Source organism: Tachysurus fulvidraco, chromosome 6 (genome assembly GCF_022655615.1).
Source record: "Tachysurus fulvidraco isolate hzauxx_2018 chromosome 6, HZAU_PFXX_2.0, whole genome shotgun sequence".
In the NCBI taxonomy this organism is placed as follows: Eukaryota; Metazoa; Chordata; class Actinopteri; order Siluriformes; family Bagridae; genus Tachysurus; species Tachysurus fulvidraco.
In genome coordinates, this window is record NC_062523.1 from 20539084 (window position 1) to 20567026 (window position 27943).

General features: G+C 40.9%; 1 protein-coding gene across 3 annotated transcripts; it reads right to left on the reverse strand.

Moving 5' to 3' along the window:
- Positions 1-117: 117 nt before the first annotated feature.
- xpo4 (exportin 4) lies at positions 118-27798 on the reverse strand. 3 transcript variants are annotated; one of them, XM_027164616.2, is made up of 24 exons: positions 27648-27721; positions 23074-23126; positions 22754-22859; positions 20148-20289; positions 19918-20056; positions 18990-19106; positions 18755-18908; positions 14132-14244; positions 10022-10179; positions 8767-8941; positions 8234-8410; positions 7899-8041; positions 7679-7824; positions 7343-7520; positions 5106-5265; positions 4836-5005; positions 4189-4363; positions 3724-4017; positions 3201-3381; positions 2947-3065; positions 2722-2852; positions 2008-2125; positions 1829-1921; positions 118-1698 (listed from the first exon to the last, which is right to left on the reverse strand). In XM_027164616.2, exons 2-24 carry the CDS (start codon positions 23110-23112, stop codon positions 1501-1503), a joined length of 3426 nt encoding a protein of 1141 aa, XP_027020417.1. In that variant the 5' UTR covers positions 23113-23126; positions 27648-27721; the 3' UTR covers positions 118-1500. The 3 variants fall into 3 exon arrangements, with proteins under 3 accessions (XP_027020417.1, XP_027020415.1, XP_027020419.1); XM_027164614.2 differs by lacking the exon at positions 23074-23126 and having other exon boundaries at positions 27648-27798; XM_027164618.2 differs by lacking the exons at positions 118-1698; positions 1829-1921; positions 2008-2125; positions 23074-23126 and adding an exon at positions 2147-2604 and having other exon boundaries at positions 2703-2852; positions 27648-27798.
- Between the last annotated feature and the right edge of the window lie 145 nt (positions 27799-27943).

The following is a 27943-nucleotide window of genomic DNA, read 5'->3' on the forward strand; positions in this document are numbered from 1 at the left end:
TCTTAATAAGAAGTTACTAGCATGTTACTAGCAGAGTTACTAACATGACACCCGAACAGAATGACCCTCTCTTATAAATGTGCCTATGCAACCGGTTAAAAAAAAGCCCAAACACTGTACATTTATATAATAAGTTTATGTACATTTTACAATACATTTCAGGCATTCCAAAAGAGAAAGAAACAGGATTAGTGCTCTAAACTCATGGAAACAAATGAGTCTTTCTTTTTTAGAAAAAAAAAAGATGACTTGTTTTTTGGCATTTTATTGCTATAACAATGTTTTGGATGTTTGTGTGCTAGTTTTCTGTTGCACCATGAGGTTATACGAGTAAAAAAATAAAAGTAAATGGCATATATCATTTAGTGACCCCATTTATTTGCTGGAAACTCTGAATTCAAATCTGTTTTATGTTTCATAATGACGTCCACCGTGATAAGGGAGAGCTGGCAAAAAAGCCTACGAACCCATTTACCACCAGGTGAAGTCATAAAAAGCTCCAATGGCTGTAATCTACAATTTAATAAAATGTCAGTCCCTATTGTTTGTAATCGTACATCTCTTTCCTTTTAGAAAATATATGTACACCAATGAACACAAAGTGATCTGATTTTTTCCCCATTTTATCTCAGTGAGTGAAACAGGCTTCTTTTATCATAGCAGTGACGATCAGAGCTCATATTTAATTATCTAATAGTGTAGATCTCCTAAGCCTTCTCTAGCTACACTGTCTAGATATATTCCCTCATTAGCAATGGGGACTGCATCACAGCATATATGCTACTGCTGATGTTTCTAGGCTTAAACATAAGCAGCCAGTCCCACATGCAGCTCTGGGTCTTGTTGATACACATGGAAAGTGATCAGTATGGGTTTATGCATGATTATTGTCTCAACAATCTTGCAGTCTTATTTCATTGCTGGTGGTTCCTTGTTTGGATGCACTTTAAATAAAATGAGCAAATTTATTTTAAGCCATACAGAAAAGGGACTGATAAAAAGAAAACCAAACCTATTCTCCGAGCCAGCACCCTCAGTGATGAGAGCATGGGCTCCACAGTAAGACACAGTTCTACCCAATGCTGTACAGACAGCTGGATCCGAAACATGAAAAAGGCACTCAAGGAGAGGCATTAAGTGAGTGTGTATCTAGAGCTGGGAGGAGACTTTGCCCCAGCTCTTTTTAGATCCATCTGACAACTTCTCACTGGCAAAGTAGCCATTGATCAGCTTGGACTGAGATGAATGCTATGAGTCCCCCCCTTCTCTGCTTTTCCCAACATCCACCCTCTGCTTGTACAGTCTTGCTGGCTACAACAGAGAGAACATTTCAACGGACCTCAGACATAAATGCTTCTCTCCAACAGCACAGTTCTGCTACAACTGTCCAGAGTTTGTCAGGGCAGAGAGATCATCAGAAGAGCTTTTCTTTCAATGGGAGGGACGCAGGTAGAAATGAGGGAGCATCCAGAACAATGACGAGGAGGCTGGAGACAGTGGTTATTTGACACACAGCAACCCTCCGACGTTGGCCACAAACTCTTCTAGGCTCTTGAGGAAGGCCACTTTCTGCTTTCGGTCCATCGTAGGGGGCGTGCTGCTGGCCGTGAGCGTGTTGAAGGCATCAGCGAGACGCTGGTAAATCACAGCATCTCTCTGACTGGAGAGCAGTGTCTCCACCAGCTCCGAGTACTCTGCCTGACACACATACACATAGCAACATTATCTATCATTGGTCTACTTGACTAAATTCTGGTCATTTTAATGCTAGCCCTAATGCTAGGATTCTGATGTTTTACTCAGACCTTTGTTAAACCCTAACACTTACCTGATGCAGACACACAAGTGTATAGAGAGCTTCTCCAGCTGCCACAGTCATTTCAGTGTTGTGCTTCTGCAGTACCAGCATATCAAACACCAGCTGGAAAAGCATAGCCAGAGAGAAGATAAAGTCAGGTATAACAAATAAAATGGAAAGTGATTAAAGGCAGTCAGAGTAACACTGACCTTGAGGAAATGTCGAGTTGCAATAAATAAAGGTGTGTCTTTCTCCTGGGTTTTGGCACATTGCTCCGCCAATGGAGACAGAGATTCCAGACACAACTGACTAATCTCTGAGCTCATTCTGTCAATGTAGGTCAAGGTAAAAGCATCAAAAATAATCTATTGAAATACAACAATAAACAGTAGCAACAAGCGTAAATCAGCTGCCAATGCCATTGTCTAAACCTATACAAACTGATATAAAAAGTTTACATACCCCTGTTAAAATGGCAGGTAGTATAATTAGTATAAGTAGTAACTAAGTCAAATGATTAATTTAGTGGTATGCACACTTCTGTAGCTAGGTTAAGGTTTTTCTTTTTTTTTCACCGCCTAAGTTTGGTTGATTTTCTCTTTATTTTTGAGGGAAAATGTTCTGACAGGACTGAACGTTTCACTAAACCTGCGAATTTAACAGAGTTGTGTTGACATTTTAATATCCACTATACAACAAAAATATGCATATACAATGTATGATGTATAATATATGAATATACAAAGAGTTCTCATCTGAAGCAGCTGGTGAGGAATGGAGTGGTTGATTTTTTTTTAACCAGCAATCTGAAATAATGCAATGGTAGGAATTACAGAAGACATGTAAAGGACCTTCGAATTAGCATTAAAAAAGCATTAAAAAAAAACATAACAGATGCACACACCGAAGCAGTGAAAGGATACGAGGTCATGCCCAACTCCAGAGAGAACATTAAGCTCTTGAAGAGCTCTTCTGGCAGCTGAGGGATCTTCTCAGGAAAAATCTCACAGATGAATGTGATGAGCTTATAGTACTGGTTACATAAAGATGGGAACTACAAAAAGAGGAAAGGGATTTTACAGTTACAACTAGGAAACAAGTATTCATGTGAACCATGATTGTTGATATTAATGAAATATAGGCCTCACCTTTAGAAGGTCCTGAGACATGAGGGGCAACACAATGTTGACCCCAAACAGCACCACGTCAGCTGCGGACACTGGGCGACCCGCTCCTGAACTCTGCTCTTGTCCTCGAAAGACTTCATCTGATTTACAAACACAGGCACGTCACTGTACATTCAAACATGACACAGTTTAATCAAATTAAATGTAAGAAATAATTACAAGCAGGTAAATTTTTTTTGTCTGTTGAATGACAGAGAGCTCCTGAGTGCTCGTACCGGTGTCACTAAAGTCTATAAACTCCTTAGAAAGCAGGTTGGTGAGGAGCTCCATGATGAGCAGAAGGTCCTGGTACTGGTCTTCCTCTGCAGCTACATCAAGTCTCTTACGACCCAAGTTATTCTTAGAGTAGACTTGCAGCAGCGTCAGACACACCTCGTACAGCTTCATAGACTTAGTCTACAAGAAAAAAAGAACAGACTTCTGTTTCCATTTACAAACACCAACATGATTTCTAACTTTTCTGTGTGTGTGTATGGAGGTCTGGGAAAACTTGGAAAAACCAGACAGACCCTCAAAGTCAGTTTAGATAAAGAAGTCTAAAACCTTGTATGCTAACTTCAATTGCTTTGATCTAGTTGGAGCAAAATGGACATGAGCCTTATCCATTTAGTGTGTGATCAGATACCAACTGTCAATATGTCCGTTTGTGGTTAAACAAACATAATCTACGATGTTATAACTATTTCTTTTGGGATACACAAAACAAAGGCTGCTGATGATAGAACACCCTGAACTCACCTCTCCCAGGTAGCAGATTTGCTTATGTGCCACTTCAACAAACACCTCAATGATTAAGTTAACCGTTTCTGGTGAATTCTGGTAGACCTCCATTAAGCCAATGCAGCTAGACAGGAAGTCCATGAGGAAGCTGAAAAGAGAGGCCACATTGTCTATTTGAGTCGCCTCTGCAATGCCACACAGTGCTTCCAGAGTTGCCACAATCTCCTGCTTCACTGCCTCCTCCTGGCAGATCTGAGCAAAGTTTTCCTGGTTAATGAGATTCAGGAAGCGTTGCTGGAGTGGATGAAGCACCTGGTACACAGAAAAAAAAAAGACAAAGTGGAAAAGTATTAAGTACCTGGCATGAAATCTTGCTAGACAAGTGACACCATGATATCTAATAGGGGTGATGTTACAGTGAATCGATCAGCATACTGCCAATTAGTACTATACTATACCAAAAAGAAAACAAGTTTCACTGACCTCTGCCCAGTACTGCTGTTTAGTATCAGAGTCCATTTGTGCAAAGCCTCCAAGAACCAGAGCCTTCATCAGTGTGCGCTGGATTGGGCTTGACAGCAGGTGCAGTGGAGGACTACGGTTGGCAAACTGCTTGGCCAGACTCCACCAGTTCTCACATTGCACCACGATATTTGCTCTGATGGACAGAATGGGACAGGAAGTAAAGGCTTGCTATAATTAAATGAAACTGTTGTGCAACAGATGCCAAGGTGCAGAGGTAATTTAGTGAATTTCAGCTTCTTTACACCATCCTTTATGCATCTGAAATTAGTTTAAGCTATGCTTATAACATAGCCAGCGTCATTATTTTATACATGTTCAATTCAACAGTGTTCTTTTTGGTGCCATTATTGCCAGTTTGTGAATTCTGGGGTAAATAACACGCTGTTAGAGCCTCAAATCTTAACCTCATCATCTCTAGATTCAGTGCATGAAGGAATAAATTAAGAAAGAAAAACAAGTATTCCAATCTTCATCTAATATCTTTGATACTTTAATCACTACTGTGATTTCACCAACAGGTGGTGCAAACATACAGAAATACATACACTCCACTATTATCTTAAAAATCAGCTATGTTATCCTAGCACAAAAATATACACACATACCTCTCTCTCTTTTCCACTAACGTGACCAACAATTCCACTGTGTCGTTTGCCAAGTCAGGCTCAGAGCTCCATACGGAGAGATTATTAATCACCTTCTCCAGCAGGTAACCCACAATCCATTGAGACCCCTCGGTGTCAGCCCCAAACGCTGTGCTTAAGGGCATACTGATCTACAGGCAGGAAGTGGGAGGGAAAAAAAATGTGCATTTGTTCGTATTTACACAGTTAGTAGCGTCTCAAAATAATTAAGCTCAGTGAATGCCATCTCACCTGACCATACAGTTTCTCATCCACTAGAAGGTAAGTTTTGGCCCAGCGTCGCAGAAACCACACAATGTCTTTTCCCATCTGAGGGCTCAACAGTTCTGTTAGACTTGCCCGTGTCGCCCGAGACTCCACCTCTGATGTCCTCAACACAGCTGATAACAATCTAAGGGGAGAGAAATGACATACAGATCTTATTGAATCTATAGCCTGATTGTCAAAACTGTCAGAGGTGGGAATAATGATTAGGTCAGAACACATTTTCTTATATTTGGTGAAGTTCTTCTCACATTCCTAACACTAAACAAAACAGAGGAAACTTTCTACAGAGGAACATACTCTGACTTGTGTGGTCCACCTTATTATTTTTTTTTCTTCTCCATTTACAAACAACTAAATAACCAGCACAAAGAATCATGTACGTGTCTAGCATTCATCTAAACCATCAGCTGAAAGGCTCTTCCTCTTGCCTAACATTCAGGCATGTGCATGTGTTTTGGGGTGTGACTTTGGAAAACACTACAGAGTGGGGTAGATTGTCTTTGTTTGTTTTTTGTGCTTCAAAACCGCTAATTCTGCTAACTTGTGCCAAAAGTGCTGAATAACTATAATATAGACAACAGTGGATGGAATTGTTCATCCCGACACAAACCACTGCTTGCAAACAATACAGACCACTGTTAAGTTTTGATGAACGCAGAAGTTCCATCGTTTATAATCTCAAAATAACACAAAACGCCATGTTATTCTAAAACTGTTGAACATCATGTTTGATGAAAGCAGGTCCTCAGTACAAAGAATCTTGGTTAAATTCAGATGTTAATACAAGTCCAAATATCCTATTCATTCAATTCAACATTCAAGAGTGATTTTCAGCTCAAAGGTGCTTTATGAATCCTGGCAGTGACAGGATCACATTGATGGCTAATGAGAAACGGCATTTCCTTTAAAGTAGAAAAGAGGTGCAGAATTTTATGTAGAGAAAGAATAAAATAATACAAAAGTCTTAAAAATCACACTGACGCTTTTGTTCCACCGCCAATGGAAAGAACAAGAGGATAACATAAAGAGTGGCTTACTACAGATTAATGACCTGTAAAACAGATATGCCATCTCTGAAGAGCCAGGGCAGCACAGGCAAATGGTTTACATTGTTTGCAAAAACAAACCCAACTGACATTTCAGAGCTGTGGGGTCAGGAGCTGTTATTAGGAAACTTAATCCTTCAGCCCACTGTCTTTCCAAATCCTCCATCCAACCCCGAGTCACCAACCTACTGTCTCTCCAAATCCTTTACCCCTCTGCTATTCTCTTACCGTCCCCCAAAGCTCTCCTACTGCTGAACCCATCATGAACCCATCAACACAGCATCCTTTCAATTCCTCTGCCCTGACCTCTGTTCTCGCTCTCCCATTTTCACATCACCAACAGAAAGGTCTGTAGATAAAGCCTTAAAGAACTCAAAGAATACAGAACTCCACCTCTCTAGCTGTACTATTGGTATGTTAACATTTTGCTACATTACTAGCTTTATCTATGATCACTTATGTCTGACATGATTATGAAGTCATATAAAATGGCATAGTGACCGTTAACATTAGAAACAGGTAAGACCATATAAAAAGCAGATTTGCTAAGACAACACACCCCTTTCTACCCTTCAGTCACCTCAAACCCCCTCTGCTTTCCATTCATACACTTCCCCATTTCCCCTCTCTCAGCACAGCACCTGTCCTGGATCTAATTGAATAATGCATGCAGCATGGCATTAGAGACTCGGCTGGCGCCAGAGCTGCTACTCGCGTGGCCACTCTGCCTGGAACGAGGCCAGGACATTCACTCAGGGGCAATAGAACTGCTGCTACCAGGGCAGATCAGACACTGTGCTACACCACCCCGTACACATACATCATTTCCTGCTGCTAAAGTCTGCATGTAGAGTCCACTGTACATCACTAGATCACTAGAGGCATGAAAAGATCATTCAGCTGATATCACGCAGAGTTAAGCTGCTGATAATCATGTACCGTTTGCACTTAGGTCACATCGCAGTACAGATACTTAAGCTCTACATATATAAATACTATAGCTCACAAGCCTGCTCACTAAAGCCAGAGAAACATGACCACTTCCACAATGTGAAAAAAGTACCCCAGGAAAATGTCCTTCATTTGATGTCCTTCTCTGATGTTCTGAATCGCTTGGGTTAACCGAGCCTATCCATCTCTCCTTGATCTCTTTACCTGATGACGGAGTCTGTTCTATTGCAGCCCGGAATAGAGGAGGCTTTCTCTCCAGGCGAGCCGAGGACCTGCAGCGTGGTATTGATATCCACCTCAGTGGAGTGTTTTATAGAGAACTCCATCACCTCTGTGGGTATCATCGGTGTCTCCCCCTGAGGATCATCAGCTAAGAGGTAGCCTGTCAACCCCCCCCAAAAAAACAATCAAATATCATAGAATATAATAGAAACAGAAATAATATTTTATATTTCTTAAATTTGTTAACAATAGACCTAGGACATGAAACTTAAAAAGTAAAAAAAATGTTAATTTCACTCTTTTTGGTTTGAGACAGACCTGCGACTAAGATGAGCCAGTGAATGTCTTCGTAGAGGTCATCTAAAACTTTTCGGTCCACACAGTCTGGCTCTGATGAGGCCATGAGGTGCTGTTGGTGTCTCTGAAGCTGTCCATGAAGCCGTGTAACTCTGTCCTCTAATAAGCTAAAAACAACACAAAAATCACTGGTTAACGTGAATTTCTTCAGGATTAGATAAAGGTGAGGTTGTGCTCTTACTTTGTAAGTAGAGGGATGCAGTGTTCTGCTGCGATGCGCCCTAACATGCCGATACTTGCTAACTGATCTGAAAACAGTTCTCGGTCGTCCTCCTGCAATTCATTTATCTCCTCCTCTTCATGAGATGCAACACCATTTGCAGTCTAGACAGAAGAGATAAAGATGACACAAAGGATCAGATCTGCTAGTTTACATTATGAGTTCGGGATAAAATAAATAAATAAATAAAAACACTATAGATTTGTAGAAGACAGAAAGATGAGAAACATCTAACAGCTACAGCAGTGGAAGAATTGTTGAAAGAGAGATGGGATGGATGGATGAAGTGCTCTCACCAGGTTTCTAGTTCCATCAGGTGCTGCAAGGTGACACTGAATGTAGGAGTTGAAGACCTGCACAGCGGGTTGAACAAAGCAGCCACGGGGGAAGTGCTCATCCTCCTGTACCAGTGTGAGCCATGACTCCAACAGCTTATCATACGCTTCCATATAAACCATGTCATCTTTATCCAACTGAAAATATAGCAGGGATGTTCATTACGAGTGCAGGATTGAGTACGTGGGGGGAAAAAAGTTATATTAGAAGTTCATTATCAGCTGATTTTAAAATGATTTATTTAGATATTTACATTGGGATTTGGCAGACGCTCTTTATCCAGAGCTACTTTAAAAAGTGCTTTTAAATATCAATAAATATGCCCTGATACTAGTTCACTATGTCATGGTTTAAGAATACAATCAGTCCAAAAACAGTCATTTCTAGATCTGAAGTGGTAAATTGTAGTGTATACTCAGCACAGGGGTTTAATATACTTTAAGAGCATTAAGGATAAAATAATTGAATCCATAATAAAGATTCTAGTACTCACCACCTCCTCGAGGGCAGCGCTACGTCCAAAGGAACAGGTGAGCAGAGTCAGGCAGTTGATGAAGGAGGAGAAAAGCTCAGTTGGTAAAGCGGTGAGAACACTCCGGGGAAATGTAGCAATCAGGTTACTGATGATGTTCGAGATGCCAACTGCTTCAGAGTCTTCGATCTCAATCCTGCTCGAACACGTAGAAAAGAATTAGTCTTATTACATTATACTTCTACACTAAAAAAGATGCAACAGCATGAGGACCGAAAGTAGTAAATTCATGCCATTTGCATTATTAGCAGCAATCAATGGATTGGATTAATGAAGAGGAGTGAATTATTAAAAAAAAAGCTTTAAGAACAGCTACATTTGTACTAAAGCCTCATGCAAAATGATGAATCGTTCATTTTTGTATGTAGATCCCACTGCAGCAAATTTACATTGTATAAAGGCCATGAAATGCATCGTTACTCTAGGACCAGAATCCGTTTTAGTCAGGGTACTTCAGGATATTTCAGACAGAAAGAAATAAGCACTCTTTTCGACAAAGGTCAGAACTAAAGTGGTTACGACCACTTTAAACAAATGCATAAAAGTTTTTAAAAGAACAAGTGTTAAAAACAAATCATCATCTGTCTCGGAGCGTGAAAGCCGAGAGGAATCACAGCACGACGTGTGGGAAAGTTTCGAATCAACACAACACCATTCATATTTTCATTTAAGTGCAGATGCTTTCAAGTTTGTAGGCAAATGAATTCCATTCAAATCCCTTCGGTACGGTGAACACTACCTGGATTGTCTGAATTCTTTCCCTTTAAAAATGCTAGAACACTAACAGAGATCTGCTTCCCTTATGCTCACTACTACAGCTCTAACCCATATCAGATGGATTTAAATTGCAAGCAGAACAGTTCAATCACAACGGACCTTCTGCATGGTTTTCCGATGATGCAATTGGAAAAAAGCTCCAAAAATAGGTGATTATGGAGTGGCAAGTGAAGCAGAGGGAAGAATAGAGGAGAGAGACCCTGACTCACTCCAACGTCTATGGATCGGATTTCAGGAGCCCGGGTGTATGTGCTATTCGCAATAAACTGATCCTTCTGTATATTATATATTGACCTATAGAAGCTTAGAAACTTAACTTAGGACTATTAATCAATTGGTGTCAACATTTCCAAATGTACAACCACAAACAAAAACGATTCAGCAGATTTATGCCTTTACAATAAAAAAGACTGGCTACGATGCATTGATTCTCACTCACCCATTGATCATGTTAAGTAGCCCTTCCACAAGGTGGGCGACGTAAGTGACCTGAGCACTCTCATCTGGGAAAATGGGCCCGTGCATAGACGCCAGCTGGGCCAAACACTGCAGGGAATCCTGGGCCATGTCGGAGTCTTCGCGAATCTTCCTGTGTACCTGTGAAAGCCGAGAGAGGGATCACTCAAGTTTTGCATTAAACACAAAAATTCCGTCAAACGAAAAAAGACGTCCTTAACTCACTAGTCCACGTTATAAATTTGACCCGTTTCTTTTTTCTTTTATGTACTACACACTGAGCTAAAGAAAAATCACACAAGGCACCTGAGAAAGACACGCATCCCGAAAGCGACATGAACTCCTTTGCGTAGCTGACAGACATGGTCCTCTTAGGTGAGGAGGCATAGTATAAAAGATTGAGATAAAGTAGAAGAATTATAGGATGCGAAAGAATGTGTGTGCGTGAGGGAGAGGGAATAAGCAAGAGAGCAACAGAGAGTGAGAGAGAAGTGAAAGAAGTGGTGAGGGTATATAAACCCTTTAGGCATTCTGCAGCAGGAGGAACAGCAGACTGGCAGCTGATCAAACACACAGCTGGGGAGCTCACACACAGTCTTTCTGAATTACACAGAAAAGCATCTCTGTCTCACATACACACCCACTCCCTCTCCTTTTTGCTCTGCCTTACTTGAAACGACAAATCTGTCTTTGATTCTGAAGTCATGCAAAGTACGAAAAGCCCTCACAAAAGTGAAAGTTAGAGTGTGTGAAGAATCGGAAAGAGAGAGCTTACCTACTGAAGCAAAACTCTCCCTCGTTGTCACTCTCTAGAGAGAATAATGCTTAACATAAAAAAAGTCAAACTCGAATTGTAGTTCGGAGACGGTTCAGAGTACTCGGTATCTCATCGGTTTGTGAGGAGCGGGAGATCCCCGGCCATAGCGGCACCATGGCTAAGAGTGTGTGTTTAGTTCAGTGCCCTGCTCTCCCATTCCAGAAGCACATGTGGTTCCACTGCAGAGCGGATGTTTGGCACAAAATCCTCTTCACTTCTTATTGGGCTTTTTTTTTTTTTTTTCCACAGCTCGGTTTTTTTCCGTATCTCAAAGCCTTACGCTGTGTGTCCACCAAAAATTCCGACAATGATGCTTCAGATCAAAAAGAAACAAAATGTAAAAATGTTTTTATGAGCACACATCTCTGCAGAACTACAATTCGCTCTAAAGTCCTGGAACACACACCACTTCCTATCTTCACCAGCTGGACAAAAGACCCGGTTAACATGGTGCGGCTACGATTTATCTAGTGGAGGACTGGACACTTTTTTCCACAGTGTGAATTAATTTGGTGAGCTGATACAGAAGAGAAAGAGCGAGAGAAGGGGAGGAGGTGAATGAGAGGTAGATGAGACAAAGCCAAAGAAAAAGATAGGGCTAAATAGAGAGCCCGAGCACGAGGTCAAAGTTACGTGGGCAGTAAAAACAGCTGCGCCTACGGACATCCACACCACGCAAACTATTCCAACTGCCTTGAATCCAACTATAGTTAGACTGACATATATTCATTTAGATGCCTCCTGTCAGACACAGAGAACCATTTTTAGGAGGAAGACAAAGCAGGAGATAACTTCTGACCATTTCCTGAGCAGACCTTTTGTTCTCGATCAGATCATCAGAGGCTATGCAGCTCCAGTTACTACAGCAAAGGGCAACTAATAATCATCATCGTTATAGCATTTATCTCAATCAGCTACAACAAAACATGAAACTGCTTAGTCCATAAACGAACCACACATGTTCAGAAAAAAGCTGATGACTGATCTGATTCCAAAACATTTCTTGGCCACATTAAGACAAAAAAAAAAAAAAAAGCAACCAAATTATAACTGCCATTTGTTAATCACAAGTATGTGTCCATGTGGATGAGGGACAGAGGGTGTATGTGTGTGTAAAAATAAACTGAAACCACAAACAAAAACACTCCTTGCTAGTCTTGGGTTTGAATAGGAAAATGTTAGTGTAGTCATAGCTTTATTAGGTGTGAAGCGAAGCGAGTGAGTTTATTTTAGGCTGTGCTTGATTCTCTCATCCTGTTGTCTTTTTCCAGGGAACCCGGAGATACGTCAAAGCGTCCGTCCCATCAGATGCGAAACGCTCAACGTCTCCCTGCCTGCCCAAGTGACAGACCACAGGGCTTCACTTCAAGGTCAGTGACAAAATACAGGAGCTCTTCATTCAGGGGTCAGAGTCTAAACCAGCCAGCCGTTTACACTCACCTCTGACCCCTGCAACGCGTGGCCTCATGCCACACCTGCCCCTCGGTCACAGCTGAGAGTATAAAGCATTATATCAGGTATGAGCATAGAAAAACACACCACACACCAAGACATGGAGAGAAACAGCTGACAACATTTTGGCCCAACAAAAACAATTCCTCGCCCCTCTCCAAATAAAGCCAAATGTCACACAGAAGAAAACGTTAGTCAGAACAGAAGCCTTCGTATGCTTTTCTATTCATCCAGGTTTACTGCTCATTGTTTAATGAAGCTCTTGATATTTCACTGAGATGTCAAGGCTAGCTGTGGTCTACAGATGACATAAAGCACAGAAGAGATCCAGCAAATTTCAATTTCGATGAGAAGGCAGAAATGACACACCACTAAAGCATTTTGAACACTCGAAACTTTTTTGGGATTTCCCTTGACCCGTTCTAATGAATCTGGCAGCAGAACCGGCTGGCACCGATGAAGACAGTGGAGCAGTTAGTAGCAGTCGGTAGGCTCAGGGAGACTATGCATATATACTGAAGGAAAGGGGAGGAGTATTTGGAAGACGTGCTCTAGATGATGGAAAAATGACGGATTTGTTCCACACGTCAGGATCCTTTCGATCAGCCAGCCTTGCCTATGGTTTTTACCCCCATACACCATCATGAAACTCTTAAACTGTCACTTGTTTCAACCAGCATGACTGCTCTGGCATCTTCCTCACTGAGTGGTTTCCTCATTAGTTTTTTTTTTTTTTAAATACAAAGCCAGTCACGGTCGCTTTTGAAATGCAGATAATTATTTATCAATCGTGTCTGGTGATAAAATCACTCACACTATTCCCATTTCATACACATTTTTAATAGAAAGTGTACTTGACTAATTTGTCGATTTGTTTTGACAATTAAATAAGTAAATCACATATTTTATTCCCATTATTCTGTTAGTTAATCTAAGAGAGAGTGGGAAGAGATTAAAAAAAACTTTTTAGGCTATTAATCAATTACTGCACATGAACATATGCATTCATAATGACCATTTGAAGTCCGATATTTTACATCTCTGCATAAAATGCAAGCGAGAGAAAAAGAAGTTGAGTTATGGGACACACAATTTAGTTTGCAAGGTCACAAGGTGTTGTGGACATTAGGAGTGTTTGCCTAAATGCATTCATCATCATCATCATCATCAAATGTCAATTATTAGATGCAAGTACCAGGAAATCTGATAGAAAGTGATTATGTATTGTAATGTTTGCTCCCAGAATGTGTGTGTGCCCTGTGATGGGTTGGCACTCTGTCCAGGGTGTATCCTGCCTCGATGCCCGATGACGCCTGAGATAGGCACAGGGTCCCCGTGACCCGAGGTAGTTCGGATAAGCGGTAGAAAATGAATGAATGTTTGCTCCCCTATTAGTGTCTAGTGAATCTACTAAATCAAGTGAGGTTGTGTTTTCATTATGCATCTGAATGATGACAGACAGACCGCAATTCCCATCAACAGTGAACAAAGTGAAGTGCTCCCATATTCCTAACACCGTTCTTTTTTGATGCTGCGTTGATAAGGTAATGATAGGTCAATGTACAATGTCATGATGAAAAGATGGATAAACAGATGGCTGTATGGAAGTGTGGAGAAACTGAGAGACAGAAATAAAAGGAGAGAGCTTGGGAGGTCAGTGCACTAAGCACAGCAACACAAATACAGCATCCATTCAAAAGGCAGGAGTGACAGGAAATGAGTAGGTAAGGATAACATCATGAAGGAGTAACTTGGGATTTGTTTCTAAGAACATCACACATCGGCACCAAACTGAATGAATAATAAAAATGAAAGATTACTCACAGTAAAGAATAGGTCCATAACTCTGTGGTCCAGAAGTGCTTCCCTCCAGGACTCAGTAGGCTTCAGCATGACGTTCTGCGTGGCTTCAAACATGGCAATGTAGTGTCTGCCTAGTGGCATCTTAGTTAAGGTCACCAGCATCACAAAAATCACACGCCAGTCCTGAAAGGCGAACACGTCGCCACCTCACTAGTTTTAGCTTTTCTGTTTCTATCAGTTTTGTTTGTCAAAGTATCTGTCTGCAGAGAGAAGCCCCTCTAATTATCTCCCACTTCAAGCTTTCCCTCTTTTTAAGAGTGTTAAAGAGTCTTACTACAGTTAAGCCCAACTGTCCCCTCCCACAAAATCTGTACTTCAAGGTCACCCACTTAATAACCCACTGGAAAAAGAGGGAGACAGGGAGGGATGGGGAGACAGAAAAAAGAGAGAGAGAGAGAGAGAGAGAGAGAGAGAGAGAGAGAGAGAGAGAGAGAGAGAGAGAGAGAGAGAAAAATATAAAGAGAGAGTCTCCCACAGGAATGTATGATCAAGGCCAGTTACCGGCAAAGGCCAAGCATTCCTCTGGACTTGAACTACAGTCACTCCCCACATACACGCACATATGCGTAAATACACACACACACACACACACACACACAGTAGTAACTATATAAATGTGCAGTAAAGTAAAAAATAAAAACAACTCGAATGCCAACACACTCAAACAATCAGTGCCAGTTTAAAGCACTGTGGTGTGTGTGCGCGTGCGTGTGTGTGTGTGTGTGTGTGTGTGTGTGTGTGAGAGAAAGTCTGAGCAAGTGGTGAGTGTCGTTGTCTCCCCCAAAACCAGGCCTGTCCTTATGGCTTTATAAATATAGCACTGGGGCAATAGAACTCTGCATGACCCATGTTAAGGAGGGGAGAGGAAAGCAAAGCTGGAGAAAAACCTTCCTGGTATATGAGCAAAATAAAGTGGAAATCAAGTGTGTTGATTTTGACCAGTATTATCTTCGGTCATATACTCAACATCATGCAAAATATGCTCAGGTCACTTTGCACACTTTGAGTGACATGTCATATGCTTCATTGAATCGCCAAGAAGAAAACAGTACCATACAATGCTCTCTGTTAGAGGTGTGTATGGGACATTAACCCGCTGGCTTTTGCATGCATAAAGAAAAACACATCTTATTCCATCACTAAATCTAGTTAAATATTAAAAACTTATAACTCCTTTATACAAACAAAATATCAAATTAATGGCTGGGTTGGGTCTGGGTTGTAGCACTGCCAAGCTGCCACTGATGGGCCCTTGAGCAAGGCCCTTAACCCTCTCTGCTCCAGGGTGCTGGACCCAGTACTCTGACCCCAACCTCCAAAGCTGGGATATACAACAATGTATTTAAGTAACGAAGAAAATTTCCGTTAGTTTTTATGAAGTAGATATTCAGAGAATCTGAAATTAGTGACAAATGTTTAAGAAAAATAGTATAAGAAAAAAATTGGGGGTAAAATGAAGTATCTATTTAATACTGTTCTTGAACTGTCCATGAGAGCAATAAAGATGTTGATGAAGATGGGCTCTGGATAGATATAGATGCACACATTTTGAGAACATAATTATTGAGTGCTGAGTGGCTTCCAATGACAACCAGCCAAGATGTGTGAGGGATATTACAGTCTTTAAGTGTCACATCCTCTCCTTTAAGACCCCATCACTACCTCGGAGTGTGCACTAACACTTCAGGAATGCCCTCGCTACACACTCCCTCCTCCCATCCAATAACACATGTCCTGGAAAACCACTGCTGTTTTGTGTGTGTCGTCTTTCATCCCCCTCACCCATTCAAAGCACCTGACTGACACAAGGCCCAGGCTTGACCTGCCCTGCAGCAGTAAAGCTGAGGAGAGATATGGAGTGGTAGAGGAGCAGCGGGAGCCGTGTCTAGTCTCACATATGACACCTCCACACACTCCAGGAGCAGAGGGAGGGGGGTGTGGACAGATGCCACACATGCCGGAGCGGAGACTACATACACACTGCGGCACTTTGAGGGGAATAAAGCAGACACGGCTGTCAGGAACACATTTTTGAGCTCAGGCCTTAAGTTAACATGTGTGCACGCACATCCATGCAGCACACATACTGTCCTCATGAGTGCCCTTAATAAATGCTCTTAGTCCCAGTGGAGTATCTCCTCCACGTACCACCCAGTCAGCAATTACTGTGATCTCACTCTGTCTATACAAACACACTGAGACACATGCGCCTGCTCAACATTCCTGGCAGATCCTCTGTGACTCGCGTGTTTAAAGGCACACTTATCAGAAGCGATAAAGGCACTCTTTGAAAGCGATATGTGATCCTAGTTGGTGCTGCCGCCAGCCCAGATCCCTGTAAACAGACAGAGAGGCACACGGCCTGCCTGAGTGGGATTAGCACCCAAAAGAGCTAACACACACCCATATACAATCACTAGCACGTGCAGCCCATGATGAAGCACGGAAAGCAACATGGAGACAGATGTAATATAACTAGCAACAACAAAGAAAGTAGGAATGTGATGTGAAATACAAACGTACAGAAAAAAAACATGAAGTACAAACATTCCATAGCAATCAGATTGTAGGTGGATCGATAAATTTGTGTGCGTTAGGAGAAAAAACCTTCAGTAAATCACAAAAGTTTCCTAATTTCTTTATTTCCTACATCCTTTCACGCTTTTATTTATTTGCCTTTGGGGGTATCAAGACATTAAATTCTTAAATAACATTTTAGTAGCAGCAGTAAAAAAAAAAAAAAAAGTTCAATAATACACTTGCTTGTAAACTTGTGCAGTATTCAATTTTCCTCGGATTGACCTTCCATTTTAAAAGTTTCAGTGTTGTTGTTGCTCAGTTAATAATTATTAATAAGTAACATTACTTGTAATGTATAAAAACTGGCTCCTGACAGGTCTATCTTTTTGGATCTAAACCTAAAGAGTATTTCCTCTTTTGTCTGCGTCCTGATAGAGCTGTTTTAATCATTTTCGGCCAATACGCTTCTGTATCATAACTGTAATACATACATTATTGTCTAGTAGCAATCAAATTGTCCATACACTGATAGATTCTGACCCTTACAGCAAGCAAGTGAGCTGTGAACGTGTGAGATTGGGGTAAGAGGAACTCAAAACACCTGCTGAAACTATTCACATGTCTGTCACATATCTGCTGTTTAATAACAGAGAAAATGTTCACTCTTTTGCACTATATTAGATATACCTGTGTTATGTTACCTGTGTTCTCTTCAGGAGCCTCAGTTCCTGAAGGGGCCCCAGGGCCAATGTGCATTTACCATTATGTCACTCGGGGGCCATTTGCCCCACACACGAGACGACACAGACGCACGACGACACAGACACCGACACACAACGACACCCACACCCGCAGCAACCGCACACACACCACGACGCACGCCCACCCACACACACGCACAGACGCGCCCACAGGCACAGACGCGCCCACAGGCACACATACCCACAGACACACGGTGTGATTTACACATGCCCACAAACACACGCGCCCACAGAAACACAGTGTGATTTACACTTGGTGTGATTTACACGCGCCCACAGACGCACGGTGTGATTTACACGCGGTGTGATTTACACACGGTGTGATTTACACGCACCCACGGACACACGGTGTGTGATTTGCACACGGTGTGATTTACACGCGCTCACAGACACACGATGTGAATTACACACGGTGTGATTTACACGCACCCGCAGACACACGCGCCCACAGACACACGATGTGATTTACACACGGTGTGATTTACACGTGCCCACACACACACATTGTGTGATTTACACACGGTGTGATTTACACATGGTGTGATTTACACGCGCCCACAGACACACGATGTGATTTACACACGGTGTGATTTACACGTGCCCACAGACACACGTGCCCACAGACACACGCGCCCACAGACACACGCGCCCACAGACACACGATGTGATTTACACACGGTGTGATTTACAAGTGCCCACACACACACGTGCCCTCTGAACCGGTTATGCTCCATTAATACATATATAAGCATCAGCACATGTTGGCCACTAGATGTGGTCATGTCCAGTTATCTGATAAAGTTAAACTGTACACAAATATGGAGCGAAATGGTGCTGTTACTACAAATGGGAGTGAAGACAGTAGAGCTTGCGTGATACATAAAGAGCACAGACTGCTTCTCCTGGTTTATATACGCTATACACTGCAGAATTTAATATCCAAACACGCTTCCTACAGAAGGTTTCATTTAAGCGACAAGAAACTGATTATTTGTCAAACAGAATGCTAATTGTGCCACACAGTGATAAATGTTACTATGGCAACCAGTGCCTACTGGTGACTTCATGTGGTGCCATGAAGCAATAAAGAGCTGACTGATTGTTCAGAGAATGAAACATTTTAGCCAATGAGTCCAGTTCTGTCAGAGTCAGTATCAACTTCATATATTTTTAAGAGAGCAAATCATATAAGGAAATAATAGATTTCAGAGCAGACTTTTTGGAGAAGCAATTCTCAAATTAATTTGACTCCAAATTAAAAACAATGCAATGCAATTGTCCACCCATTTTCTTAAAAGGATATGATTAGGTGGGAGAAAGTTCCAGCTGAGCACTTGATTGGCCAGTGCTAGATAACGCTGGAACACAGACGACATCTGGGCATTGAGGTTCTCCCTACGACTGAACTCCTGCAAAACCTCCATGTTGAGCAGAAAGATCTGCTTAAGGTCGTCTTCCTAGGGGATAAGAATACACACACATGAAAAAAATGAACATGAAAAACAGGAAATCGATCAAATATAGAAAAGAGAGACAACCTGAAAGATGCGCTTGCAGCTGCCATGGAACTCCATACTGAGGCCAATGTTACTGGTTTTACTGGAGCTGGAGAACTCGCTTAACAAAGCTGTCAGGATGGAGCATGCCAGTGTTTGCTTCGGAAACAAAAACAGCAACAAACACATAAATTTAATTCACCACACCAAAAAAATAAAAAAAATAAAAAGTAAAAAGATACACTCAGGTTGCTGAATAGTTTCATAAATTCAGTGGCACAGTTATATATGATATACAGCAAAGCTGCCTAATCCAAGGCCTATGATCACTTTTACATTGGCCATTAAAACTATCAAAACCTACATACTGCAATGCATTAAATATGCATGAAACATGTGATGAAACATTTCATGCAATGTTTCATCACTCAATTGTTTTTTAAGAAACTGTCATGATCAAGACATTTTGTTCAGTCTCTAGTTGTTTTGAAAATAGTAAACGTTAATGCAAAGAATAAAGACTAATAACCAAAGCTGACAATCCAACAACGCACAAAAGAAGTGAACTATGATTGATATTATGATTATATTTCCTTCAGTAATCATATCACTTAAATCTAAACTGGAGGCACTTTAGTTGGCTAAACTCTGAAACATTATTCAAGAAAATGAAAAAGATTGAACTGATAGTACTGAACTATAATGCAGGGTCACTTATCACCGTCTATAAATTATTACCTTACAGTTTGTTTAAATAATTACAGTGTGGTGATCAACTTAGTTTTGTATCAGTGACACTCTCGTCTCGTCTCCCTACAGTCCTGCACACACACACAGCACCCTCTAGTGAGTAAAATAAACAGTTGCTACAACATGTCCCCAAAGCTGCACCAGTGTGACCTGAAGCATTCTTTCATGGTTCTCTTAGCCTTTCTATTAAGAAGAGTTTAAACGTATTCTCATAGCTTACCACTGTTGGATTGCCACTGCTGATTAGCTGGCTGACCTCATGGAAGATGCTCTTACAGTTGATGGATTTGTCTAATGAGCCACGCTTCACTATAACAGCAACCGCCAATAAAATCTGTTCTCGAACATACTTCTGCAGACTACGGATGAGGAAAGAAGAAAGGTTACCGAGATAAAACTGTAACGAGTGAAAGATAGGATCCGAACCGGTTCTTTCACGGTCACACTTACTTAGGTCTCTGTAAGACGTAGGTGAGGAGGAATGTTCGGAGAGACTCGATACTGTTCTTTTCCAGCAAGATCCATTCTCTTACCACGGCCTCCATTATGGCAGTTGCAGCCTGGAACAGCACATAGTCCACCTTACTGGTCTCTGAGAGAGAGAAAGAGCAACATCACTGACAGACCAACACTGCTGGGGCACTTCCTCTTAATATAAAGCAATGTACACATTCACCACATAACACAAGGTTCATGAAATTAAGTTTATTCTTTAATAGACTTCTTTATATTTACACTTATTCGGTCGGCTGACACTTTTACACAGTGAGATGTACAGCTTAGGTACAGGGTTTCTCAAGGACTCGACAGTGGCAGCTTGGTGATGCTGAGATTTAAACTCACAACCTTCTGATCAGTTCCAAGTATGCCACCATTTTATTTCTTCCATTTACAATTTATTCTACACAATGAACAGAGCTAATCATCTGCACTGAATGACATTAATCAGTCATGGGAAGGTTTGTTTTATTCCCTTCAACACCAAATGGGTAAAAACTGACAAAAGTGAACAGCAGAATTTCGGCTCGGATTTACTTTGCTGATTCTATTAAACGCAACACAAAATAAATACAAGAGTATTCATAGTTTTCTGAAGCTGTGAAGTGGTCGGCACATTTAATGGACCACAGCTTTTTTGTCCTGTTAATGCCTATTAATAGATAAATGCATGAGGTGTGTCCCAAATGGCATACTTATACATTACTCTAAGTCATTTTATAGTACAGTGTGAGCAGAGTGTAAGACATGCACTTCAAGTATTCGTGCTCAGTGGTTAAGAAGAGTTCAAATTCTAGGACTGCCAAACTACTACTGAACCCATGAGAAACCCTCGACATCATAGTCATATATAAATAAAGTAAGGTGCTCTATATAAATATTTAAAATAGTGTAAAACTGATTTAGTGAACACTGCTGTGATATGACTACAGCCCTGTCGCTCTGACATCTGTTATCATGAAGACCTTTGAACAGCTAGTATTGGACCACTGAAACAAAACAGATGCTGGATCCCCTACAGGTTGCCTACCATGCAAACAGATCAGTGGACAACGCAGTCAACATTGGACTGCACTACATTCTGGAACACCTGGACTGCCCAGGGACATACGCCCGGATTCTCTTTGTCGACTTCGGTTCGGCTTTTAATACAATAATTACGGAAATTCTCCACTCCAAACTCCTAAGGCTCACTAATACCCCTTCCATTTGTCAGTAGATCACCAGCTTCCTGAGAGGCAGGAAACAACAGGTGAGACCTCCAGCATTCGGACAATCAGCACTGGCGCCCCTCAGGGATGTGTCCTCTTCCCACTTCTATTCTCTCTCTGAGAGATCAACCTGATTAACAACTCACCATATTATATTCACTGCTTCATATCTATAAGTACTGCATTATCAGACCTGTCGGTCATCAAATGATCCGTGTATGTTACACACACTGCTGCTTCATATTGTACAAAAAGCATAATAATGCACAATATTGTTATTTGCAATTCCCAAACTTTATGTACATAACTGATCAGTCATATATTCTGTAGTCATATTTAATACTCATAATATCTATTGTATCACATCTGCATTTTCTTGTATAGTTTGTATTGTCCTGTCTTGTATAGTAGTGTTATTTTTGTCTGTACTTTTGAGAGTCACAAACAGCCGGAACCAAATTCCTTGTGTATGTCGACACACTTGGCCAATAAACCTGATTCTGATATGAAAGTAATAGAACACCTTAGAACAGACATACAATCATAAGAAAATAATCCAGCAGCACACACACCTCTTCATTTCTGACGTAATCAGGAAACTCTTCACGGCCAGTGTGTGACTAACATTGTGTGTGTGATGAATGTGTATTGTGGTGTTTCAAACAATGTCTATTTATCCTGTGTTTTATCCTGCTTTATCGAGTGCATATGGTGAGTTCCTCTGTAGTGGATTTACAGTTCACAGAATAGTGCACAAGTACGCAATGTGAGATGCACATTAAGGATTCACCTATAATTTGTATTCTCAGTTGTACCCATCATGTCAACAATTTGATGGCTAGCAGCTAAATTCTGGGTTTGGTCTGTTTCTGTGTACTCGCATTTAAATCTCTGTTGTTGGGTAAGAGTAAGGCATTCAATGCTGGTGCTCTCCTTTAATGTTTGGATCATTTTTATAGATCTTTCTCCATTTTGTTTCTGAGTCAGACGACTATTCTCAAAACTCTTCAGTAAAAATTAGGGACATGACATAATAACACTATCCAGGATAATAGTAGATCGTACAACAGTATCATTGATATTTAATAATCCTACTTAAGAGTGTAGTGTGTGATTTGGGACACAACCCAGGATTCTTGACAAACGTGAATTACTTGAAAGCAATGGAGAAAACGGTGCTACAAAATGTGTCGCAAATTATTCTTCCAGAACTTTTCTACTAACATTCGAAAATGTGTTTGCTGTGGGGGTTTTTTCTTCCTTCCGATAAAATTTACTTTAGCGGCTCTTTACCTAATCCACATTAGTGTATCCTGAATATAGTGCTGCAAACTTTATGCCACTTACCAAGAATGTGTTTACAAACAGCGAAAGGTGATTTGGACTTGCGAAAGGAGAGGAATATGTGCTCTGCATGCTGCCTCTGCTCGGTGCTGACCATGGACGGTGGAGCCTGAAAACACATGAGGCATGCATACATGCGTGAGCACATCGTCAAACCATTTTCTCTACTGCTAATTTTACACAGCATCACAGGTAGCCTTGAGTCTATCCCAGGGGATTTGGGGCAAAAGGTGAGGAGACACCCTGAAGGTCATGCCAATCAATCGAAAGGTACAATCACACAAACACTCAACAGACAATTTAGAGATTACAAATCAACTTACCGTGTATGCCTTCGGACTGGGGAAAGCATGAGAGAACATGCACACTCAAGACACTAGGCAGAGACAAAAATCAAACCCCCAACCACAGAGGTGAGTCACACATGCTAACCAATAAACAACAAAAAACGGCCTCATCAAATGTTTGTTTAATTCCCAATTATAACATACAGACTGAGAGGAGACCAGTGAAGAGAGTGCTTATTTTGCCTGCTCACTAAGGCCACACAGTACGACTACATAGCCACACAGGCTGCATTATTCATCTACTTCCTGTGAACCTTACTTACAACTGAAGAATTAAAAACAGTATTAAACATCAGAGCCAGTTATCCAGATGTATAGTAATCTGTAAAATGTTTAGCAAATTCAAGCAATTTTTTTTTGAACTGGAACACTTTTAATGAAGGCAGGATAGACACAGCAACCATCTTGTGAAAGAGTAGCTAAATGCTGACTGTAAGCCAAACTAAATGGCCAAATGAAGCTAACATTATACCAACGGGCGTTTTTGACGGACGAAAACCTACCTCTTCCTGAAACACTTAAACTAGCACTTTTTTCCCTGTTTGTTTTTCCAAAACATCATTTGAATAGAACAAGCATCTAGAAGTAACTGATTAGTGAACATCCTAAACACTGACAAACATATGCCACAAAAAATCTTTTTTTTTAACGGCCAGCCACCACCACCACCCCGACTTCGGAGGACTTTATTTTTATTCATATGAAGGTTTAACAAACATATTTTTTTTTCTTTAGAAAACAAAAGTGAAAGAGAGCTCCAAGTGTCATAAGATGAAAACAAATTTCAGGGGGGTACACACCAGCTAGGTACACATATACAGACAGACAAACAGACAGGTAGACATAGACCGACATAAACAGACCTAGATAGACAGACAAAAACAGAGAGACATACAGAGACAGACAGACAAACAAACAGACAGAGAAAGACATACACAGACAAACATACAGACAGAAGCAGACAGACAAACAGACAGGCAAGGATTTATGAGTGTAGGGTTGGTATATCTGTACGTGTGTCTATTAGGTGTTATTGGGGGGGTAAAGACAGGGGTGGTTGGAGTGAAGGGTGGGAAGGGAAGTAATGGGAATGCACTTGGTTCACATTAACTGTTGAATTTGTAGAAAGACTATGAGTGGTTTCCAGGTTTCTTTAAAAGGCAGATATATTATTGTTTTTATGCGCTATGGTTTCTTCTGTCAAAATAAATTCTATAATTAGGTTAGTCCAATGGTTGATATGACGAGATGATTTCAATCTCCAGTTTTGAAAGACTATTTTCTTAGCGACAGCTAGAGAGATAAGAACTGGGGTTTTTTATTTTTGAGGGATGGGGGTATCTGAAATAACTCCTAGAAGACAGACTGTAGGATACAGTGGTACTCTGCAGTCCAGGATTGAAGACAGTGTGTTGGTTACTGTGATCCAGAAAGAGTGAACGGGTTAGTAACGAGTGATGTGGATTCTGTGGATGGTTTTATATTGTATGAGTGGTAAATTGGTGTTGGTGGTCATGTTAAAAGTGTTTCTACAGATCTGTGTCCATAAATCCGTGTCTGAAGGTAGTGTGAGGTCGATATCCCCCTTTTTCCTTGGGCAGGGTAATTATGGGGTTAGATGAAGTGATGAGTCTGTAAAGTTTAGATATGAGTTTTCTTCGGTGGTTGGCTATTTCCAATAACTGTTCACTGGTTTTAGAAGGCTGTAAGGTATTAGTTAAAGTTATTTTACTTTTAAATAAAGATTTAAGCTGTTGGTAGTGAAGAAATTGGTCTCTCTCGATCCCAAATTTCTGGATAATTGAGGTGAATGGCAAAAATTTGTGATTTTTAAATACGTGGTGGAGGTGAGTGATGCCCTTTTGCTGCCATTTAGGAAAATGGATCGGTTCATTGTGAAGACGGAAATCAGGGTTGTGCCAAATTGGGGTGTATCTACATGGTGCTAAAAGTGATTTTGTAATTTTATTGGTTTTCCACCAGGCTGCCAGAGTTGTTGATATTGTAATGTTATTATAGAAGTCTAGATTTTTGATTGACTGTTGTAAAAAGGGAAGGTCTGCGATTGAATTCGGGTAGCACAGATATTGCTCAAGATCAAGCCATGAGTTGGAATATGTATGTTGTTGAGTCCATTTATACAAGTGCTGTAGTTGATTTGCCAGGTAATAGTGCAAGAAATTTGGTGCTTCATGTCCGCCTAACTGTTTTGAGTTTTGGAGTGTTGTAAGTGCTATCCTCGGTTTTTATCTTTCCAGTAAAATTGAGTGGTGCGAGAGTCTAGTTTTTTGAACCAATAGTCTGTCGGAGTAATCGGAATCATTGAGAATAGATAATTAATCTGTGGAAGAGTCTTCATCTTAACTGTTGCGATACGGCCTATGAGTGTAAGTGGGGGCTTGTTCCATCATATATAATCATCTTCTATACTCTTGAGAAGTGGGGCATAATTGAGATTGTATAGTTCTGACATATTGGGGGAGATTGAAATACCTAAGTACTTGATGTTGCCTATGTTGAGGGGGGGGGAGAGATCACGAATTGCTGAGTCTACACCGTCTCCTGATAGCGAAAGTATAGTTGATTTGTTCCAATTGATTGTATAATGAGAAACTTTGGAGAATTCATTAATGACATTGAATGTTTTGCTGAGTGATTGGGATGGAGTTTGTAAATATAATAATAAATCATCTGCCTATAGACTAATTTTGTGTTGAGATTTGTTGACTTGGATTCCTTTAAGTTTTTGGTTTTGGCGTATCAGAGAATATCAGAGTATATCTATGAGTTTAGTCCCAAACAAATCTGCCATTGTTTTGTTTTGTTTTAATGCTGTGTCTTCCCATGCCTGGAGCTTTGTCTGTGAACAAATGACCTGTAGAAAGAACACCAGATAATATGGCAACTGAGACGATGTAATGATTTTGCAATCTTCTTTGGGAAAACAGTGTGTGCTTTTTTTTTCTTATGGTGGACTGTCCAAAAAAAGCTCACAGGCACTCATCCTAATATTATAAAGGCCAAAATGTGAGAACACAAGCCTAAAACAAACTTATCCAGCACAAACACCATCCCAACGGTCTACAACCCCAAAAAGAAGCTTCTATATGTCAGTCAGTATGCGATCTGACACACTGGCACACAAAAGAGGAGTTAAGGTGCTAAGGGATGCCACGGTGCTGAAACTACAGTGCTGCTGAAATCTCAGATCATGTTTAATCCTCTAACAGCACAGTTCATACAGCAGTCTATACTCCCATTAATTAATTCGTTCTGAGGAAATATTTTACTCTTCGTATAATCGAGACCTAATAACACACTAAAAGGGCAATTGATTATTTAACAAAGAAAATGTCTAACTGGTGATAAATTGTTGCCTTCTGTAAGTAAGACTTTGTTTTGAATATTTAAAGGAGTCTTGGGAGTCAGCGCTTTGAAACACTTTACAAAAAGGTATCCACCGAGGTCAAATCTTCAAGAGGAACCACTTTCCAGTTTCAGGGTAACATGACAAGCTGGGTGATTTTTGTCTTATTAACATCCAGGAGATGACTCGTTATAGCTATAAAGTAAGTAATAACGGGATCTAATTTATCGCACTGACCGTCTATAACACATCTATAATGCAGTAAACATTGTTCATCTTCAAGGATCAAAAACGCTTAGTATTTGCCAAATTGCTGTTATACAAGTAAGAAACACAACATTTACAGATTTTGATTATTTGGTCAAAATGTAGGCTGGATATTTAGCCCAACAGTAACAATATATTAAAATAACAAATGCTATAGTATCTCAGTATGTCTAGACACATGTCTGGGCCTAAAGTGGTCTGAAAGTCAGGAAACTTTACTACAGGTGGGGCAAATGCTCGTGTATGCTAGGCTGCCACAGAGAAAATGTAACTTACAGACGCTTTAACTGAACAGGGGAATAATGTTAGCGACGCCTGGAACTTTTCTTATTAACGTTAGCTACAGAATGATGAACTTTTTAGCCGGCTAGCTTTCTAACGTTAGATTAGCAGCCGGCTAACAAACAATCAAGCAAACAAACATAGCAGCAGGTTATTTAACAGGTAAACACATTCGCTATTAGTACAGACTTTAAGATTGTACTTTATAGGTTCCAGCTGGTTAAAGCAGGAAGCTTTTCACCACCACACAGCGGACCGACAGCGGACCGTTAGCCGCCGAGACAAACTGTTTCTCTAACACTTTCCAACGACGAAAACAGGTCGGTTGTGTTCAATTCGGAGTCCATGGTAACAAAACTACCACATTCACGGCATCTGGAGACGCGTGTTTGTGTTAGGATTCCTCTAAGCAGGTCAAACGACCCGCGGTTCTTTTGTTTTACTTTGTTTTTTATTGTTTATTTGTCCTTTTTTTTCCTGCTGTATGGAGAGTAAACCGGCGCCACGCATCGCTGTCTGTAACCCAAGCCTTCCTTAAACCTGTCCGAGCCACACAGCATCTCTACAATTCAACAACACACTCGCACTCAATCGTATTAAAGCAAACAGAGCAAAACAGCGCCTTATTTCTCACCATTAAAACTTTGGCAGCGCTTTCCAGCTGTGAAATCACTTCTGGTGCACCGAGCGCCGCCATCATGGTCTCTGTTCAATGACGCGCCACGCAATGCATTGTGGGATCGAGCTGTCGCTCAGGCCAATGGCTACATCCAGACCCGCATACTAGCTCACTGAATAGCATGTAGTACACAACCAGAGCCGAACTAATACTAAGTATCTAATACAATAGTTAGTACTGTAGTGTTCAGTTTTCCACGTAGCCCATGGAGACGTTTCTAATAAGGAACGAATAAGTTATACACTCTATAT

Coding starts and splice junctions, on each gene's coding strand:
- xpo4 (XM_027164614.2), bottom strand. CDS start 27,713: ATGATGGCGGCGCTCGGTGCACCAGAAGTGATTTCACAGCTGGAAAGC. Junction 20,057..20,147: donor TACGTCTTACAGAGACCTAA/GTAAGTGTGACC, acceptor CCTCATCCGTAG/TCTGCAGAAGTATGTTCGAG. Junction 14,245..18,754: donor GAACTTTCTCCCACCTAATC/ATATCCTTTTAA, acceptor CTAAGATGCCAC/TAGGCAGACACTACATTGCC.